Source organism: Schistocerca americana, chromosome 5 (assembly GCF_021461395.2).
Source record: "Schistocerca americana isolate TAMUIC-IGC-003095 chromosome 5, iqSchAmer2.1, whole genome shotgun sequence".
Taxonomy (NCBI): Eukaryota; Metazoa; Arthropoda; class Insecta; order Orthoptera; family Acrididae; genus Schistocerca; species Schistocerca americana.
In genome coordinates, this window is record NC_060123.1 from 627,561,589 (window position 1) to 627,567,588 (window position 6,000).

At 48.1% G+C, this 6,000-nt stretch overlaps 1 protein-coding gene across 1 annotated transcript in view; it reads right to left on the reverse strand.

Moving 5' to 3' along the window:
* Positions 1-904, reverse strand: part of LOC124615871 (lysozyme-like) — a 33,075-nt gene extending 32,171 nt beyond the window's left edge. Inside the window, exon 1 of the mRNA XM_047144036.1 lies at positions 709-904. Within this exon, the coding sequence (XP_046999992.1) occupies positions 709-844 (136 nt within the window). The 5' untranslated portion in view covers positions 845-904. The remainder of the gene's footprint in view (positions 1-708) is intronic.
* Between the last annotated feature and the right edge of the window lie 5,096 nt (positions 905-6,000).

Below are 6,000 nucleotides of genomic sequence, written 5' to 3' on the forward strand. Positions count from 1 at the left end.
AGGCCAATTGCGCGATGGTTCCTCTGAAAGGGCGCGGCCGATTTCCTTTCGTAATCTGAGCTTGTACTCTGTCTCTAATGACCTCGTTGTCGATGGGACGTTAAACATTAATCTCCTCCTCCTTCCCATGGTTTTATTGTAAGAATAAGATGTGGTAACGAGAATTGAATTTTCACTCTGCAGCGGAGTGTGCGCTGATATGAAACTTCCTGGCAGATCAAAACTGTGTGCCGGACCGAGACTCGAACTCGGGGCCTTTGCCTTTCGCGGGCAAGTGCTCTACCAACTGAGCTACCCAAGCACGACTCCCGCCCCGTCCTCACAGCTTTACTTCTGCCAGTACCTCGTCTCCTACCTTCCAAACTTTACAGAAGCTCTCCTACGAACCTTGCAGAACTAGGAGACGAGATACTGGCGGAAGTAAAGCTGTGAGGACGGGGCGCGGGTCGTGCTTAGGTAGCTTAGTTGGTACGGCACTTGCCCGCGAAAGGCAAAGGCCCCGAGTTCGAGTCTCGGTCCGGCACACAGTTTTAATCTGCCAGGAAGTTTCAAGATGTAGTAACATTAAAAGTTTTGTGTCAATAGTTAATCAAGAATTTATTTACACCACATTTCGAGTCAGCGAAAGGAGCTCTGGGTGCTTCTGTTCTGGTCGTGAGAGCTGCAGACCCGAAAAATTTGGTAACGACTGTGGCAGGCTGTACTCACAGTTCCTGAGGTCGCTGGTAATGCCGTGACGTTTGAGCGCGCTGACGATCTCGCAACGCTGCAGCTTCTTGGCGTCGCCAGAGCCGAGGACGAGTACCAGGGCGATGCCCAAGAGGACGACGGCCGACGCGCGCATCTGTGCGGTGGTGTGACGCGGCTGCTCTCTGAGACGAGTCCAGTGCAAACCGCGGCGGGCGTCGTGCTTTTATTGCGTCGCTTCGCGCCTCGTCTGAGGACGCAGCCCCCACCTCACCTCACCCCACCCCACTCCGCTGCATCCTGGGACCGGTGCGCTGCGCCGACGACAGCAGGCGCAGCTTCCGAGAAGCCCAGCTGTGCCCTTCCCGGCTGCCAAAAAACACTGTGCGACGTCCGCTAACTTGGCCGAACAGCTCTTCTGTTTACAATAAGCGTTTGCTTAAGGCGCGTACACATGAGGCCAGCGAAGACCAACGAACGACAACCACTGGCTTCTGCCGAACGTTGGTCGTTAACGCATTGGCGTTTGGCCTCTCATCTTCACCAAACCAGGGGGTTCCGCAATTCGGACATTTCGAAACTCAGTTGACTCTGAAAACTTGCCATGGTTATTGATATGAAGAGGATTTAGCAGCCGTCGGATATGCAGCATTTACACTGATGAACCCAAGAAACTGGTACACGTGCCTAATATTGTGTAGGTCCTCCGCGAGCAGCCAGAAGTGCCGCAACACGACGTGGCATCGACCCAACTAATGTTTGAAGCAGTGCTGGAGGGAATTGATACCGTCAATCCTGCAGGGTTGTCCATAAATCCGTAAGAGTACGAGGGGATGGAGATCTGTTCTGAACAGCACGTTGCGTGGCATCAATAATGTTCATGTCTGGGGAGTTTGGTGGCCAGCGGAAGTGTTTAAAACCATAAGAGTGTTCCTGGAGCCACTCTGTAGAAATTCTGGACGTGTGGGGTGTCGCATTGTCCTGCTGAACATGTACAAGTCCGTCGATGGACATATATGGACGCAGGTGATCACACAGGACGCTTACGTACGTATCACCTGTCAGTAGTATCTAGACGTGTCATGGATCCCATATCACTCCAACTGCAAACGCCCCACACCATTACAGAGCCTCCACCATCTTGAACAGTCCCCTACTGACATGCAGGGTCCATTGATTCATGAGGTTGTCTCCATACCCGTACACGTCCATCCGCTCGATACATTTTGAAACGAGTCTCGTCTGACAAGGCAACATCTTTTCCGTCATCAGCAGTCCGATGTCGATGTTGGCAGTCCCAGGCGAGGCGTAAAGCTTTGTGTCGTGTAGTCAGCAAGGGTACACGAGTAGGTCTTCGAAAGCCCATATCGATGATGTTTTGTTGAATGGTTCATAAGCTGACACTTGTTGATGGCCCAGCACTGAAATCTGCAGCAATTTGCGGAAGGGTTGCACTTCTGTCACAATGAACGATTCTTGTCGGTCGTTGTTGGTCCCATTCTTACAGCATCTTTTTCCGGCCGCAGCAGTGTCTGAGATTTGATGTTTTACCCGATTTCTGATATGAAATGGTCGTACGGGAAAATCCCCACTTCATCGCTATCTCGGAGATGCTGTGCCCCATGGCTTGTAACACCACGTTCAAACTCACTTTAATCTTGATAACGTGCCATTGTAGCAGCAGAAAACGATCTGATAACTACGCCAGACACTTGTTGTTTTAGGCGTTGCCAACCGCTGCGCAGCATTCTGCCTTTACATATCTCTGTTCTTGAATACGCATGTTATACCAGTTTCTTTCGTGCTTCATTGTGTTTTACTGCAAGAAACTGATCATCAGGGGCTCAGTTCGAAGCAGGACGGAAGACTGTTGACCAGAAAAGACGTTTCTATTGACGCCCCGGAGAGTGTTGGGACACCATCTTCGCCGTCGCCCGCCGTACGGCACGACAGCCAGGAGTAGTGGTCTGCAGTGGTATTTCATTTCATAGAAGGAGGCCTTTGGTTGTTTTCCGCAGCATTCTTACATCACAGCAGCACGTCAGTGATATTATATGGCCCATTTTGTTGCCTATCATGGCGAGCAATCCTGGGCTTACATTTCAGCAAGATAATGCCCACCCCCACACGGCGAGAGAATACACTGCTTGTCTTCCCCGTGCTTGCCAAACCCTGGCCAGCAAGGGCGTCGGGTCTCTCCCCAATAAAGAAGACATGGAGCATTATAGGCAGGGCCCTCCAACCAGCTCGGGGTTTTGACAATCTAACATGCCACTTCGATAGAATTTGGCGCGATATCCGTAAGGAGGACATCAAACAACTCCGTCAATGAAACTTCCTGACGGATTAAAACTGTGTGCCGGGCCGAGACTTGAACTCGGGACCTTTGCCTTCGCGGCCAAGTACTCTACCAACTGAGCTACCCAAGCACGATTCACGACCCGTCCTCACAGCTTCAATTCTGCCAGTACCTCGTCTCCTACCTTCCAAACTTCACAGAAGCTCTTCTGCAAACCTTGCAGAACTAGCACTCCCGGAAGAAAGGATATTGCGGAGACATGGCTTAGCCACATCCTAGGGGATGTTTTCAGAATGAGATTTTCACTCTGCAGCGAAGTGTGTGCTGATATGAAACTCCCTGAGAGATTAAAACTGTGTGCCGGACCGAGACTCGAACTCGGTCCCGAGTCTCTGTCCGCACACTCCGCTGCAGAGTGAAAATCTCATTCTGGAACTCCGTCAATCATTGCCAAGTCGATTAAGTGCTTGAATAAAGGCCAGAGGTGGACCGAAGCGTTATTGACCTCCTCAATTTGTGAAGCTCTTTCCCTTGAATCAGTCATCCAATTTTTCTGTTTAATCATCTGTTTCTCTGTATATGTACATCACATCTACCAATTTCCCTCTCATTTTGATAATTTCTGCGTGTTGTGTCTTTTTTTGCCTTAGCTGTACATTTGTATTAATTAGGACAGTATTTCAGACTGTGGTCAGTGGCAGGTCGTAATCTTACATTCGCAACTAGCGTCTCTGGCTCTTTTCGGTGTTGGACTTACTCCTGCGGCGTATACGCTACTCTAAAGATTACGTATCTTTCTTTTGTTCATTTGCAACGTTGTTGAGTGTTACTGTGCGTGAGTGTTAAAGTCTGTATATGGAAAAATGACGCCTGCCAATAACTGATGTAATTTCTTTCCTTGGCTATTAGCGATCGTCTACCTCTGCAGCAGGCAGACCTTTACATTAAAATGCCACAGGCTCAGAATTTCTGTGAATTTTAAAACAGGTGTCAACTCTTAGGCTAACGAATAGCTAGGCAATCAAGGATCGTGTTACAACTTCACAGCAGGTTGACGAGTCGCGTGCCGCATGAAGCTACTTGGCACGCCTGTTTCAGCACCGGAAGCGGCGCGTGACATTTACGGGTGTTCACCGCAGCCGGTTTCGTAAGAGGCGCCGGAAATCCCGGCTGTCGCTAGCGGCAAAACAATTCGTCTTCGCGTGAGAAACGTGCTCCGTGATCTACAGGACCTGATGTTTATTTGGCACGTACGCTTTGATACTCTGAACTAATAGGAAATCTTGCGTTCTAGTTATCCAGACAAGACTAACTGAAGGACCAGCCTGGGTGACGCATCAATTACATGTCGACGGCCGAGAAAGAGAGCGACGGAGATAACAACAACGTACGCTCTGGTATTCTACATTACTTCGGGCGCTAAATGTCGAGCAGCAGTTAAAATACTGATTAGGCATATTGTTTGACTATACTGTTCGCCCACTGTAGATAATTCAGCATTTATTGATAGAGCAATGCGTACGTATGCTATGTCGTCTAAGAAAGTCTTCGGCTGGTAACTTTCGATGCTTTTTATGCTAAACATACACCGATGAGCCAAAAAATTATGACACTACCCACCGCAAGACTTAATGCCCCCTGGTACGTCTCGGGCACGTCACAGGATCAGGAAAGTATGTAGGTGGCGTATTGGCGAATGTAGAATCAAATGGGGAAATCTATTGAATTTCACAAAGGGACGATGGTTTTGTTCTGTCCTCTGGGAACGAGCGTTTGGGGAACGACGAAGCTCTTCGCAGACTACTGCCGTGAGGATCGTTGGAAAGTGGTTGTAGGATGGTGAAGCCACGAGTGGGCGACAAGGTGTTGGACGCCCAAGCTCATCATAGATTGTGGAGTGGTAAACCTGTCCATTCTGTAAAGAATAAACGGCGGTCTGTGGCAGGTCAGACGACAGAATACAGTCCTGGTGCAGGCAAAACAGTTTTGGAGCACATCATTCAGCGCACATAGTTGAAAATTAGATTCCACAGCAGACGACCTCTACATCTTCCCATGCTGATCCAACCACATAATTGCACTGGACATGAAATCATCAACATTGGTACATGTCTCAATCGAAACGTTTCTTGTTGCACCAGGTTGATGGTTGTGTCAGTATCCACCATCATCCATGTGAACGCCTATTGGAAAATTGCATCGTGTCGCGGATGCAAGGTGGTGGAAGAGCTTCATGATAAGGGTCATATTCACCTGTACTTCCATGAGGCGTGCTGTAGAAATCGGAGACAACGTGACAACTGTAAACTCCGTGAACACCATTACACACAACTTGCATCCCTCCATGCTTGATGTCTTGCCCGATGGATAGCTGTTTAAGCAGGATTACTGTCTGTATCATAAGCCCAGAACACATCACAGTGGTTAGAAGATATCCTTGGTGGTGAACTCAAGTTCATGCCTTGACCAGCAAATTCGACTGTCTGGAACTCAAGGGAACAAATCTGGGACTTTATCGTCGGCCAGTTCGGCACCGCATTTCACCAATTGAAAACGTTTCGCTAGCACGTTACTTGTTCGGCAATCTTTTTTTCGTGGTCTTCAGATTTAAGGCTGGTTTTATGCAGCGCTCCATGCTTGTCTTATCCTGTGCAATCCTCTTTATCTCTACAGAACTACTGCAACTTACATCCTCCTGAATCTGCATACAGTATTCTTGATTTGGCCACTCTCTACAATACTTGTGTCCGTCAACAAATTAACTTTCTTTGTCCTACCCCTTCTTTTAGTCAAGTTGTGCCATAAAGTTTATTTCTCCCCACTTCGATGCATTACCTCTTCAATAGCTACTGGATCAACCAAATTGATCTTCAGGATTTTTTGTAACACCACATTCCAAAAGCTTCTGTTATACATTCGTTTTTACTATTTGTGACCACTTTTATATAAGGCTTCACTCCAGCCAATTATTTTCAGAAACTAATTCCTAACAATTAAAAATTTATGTTCCATAT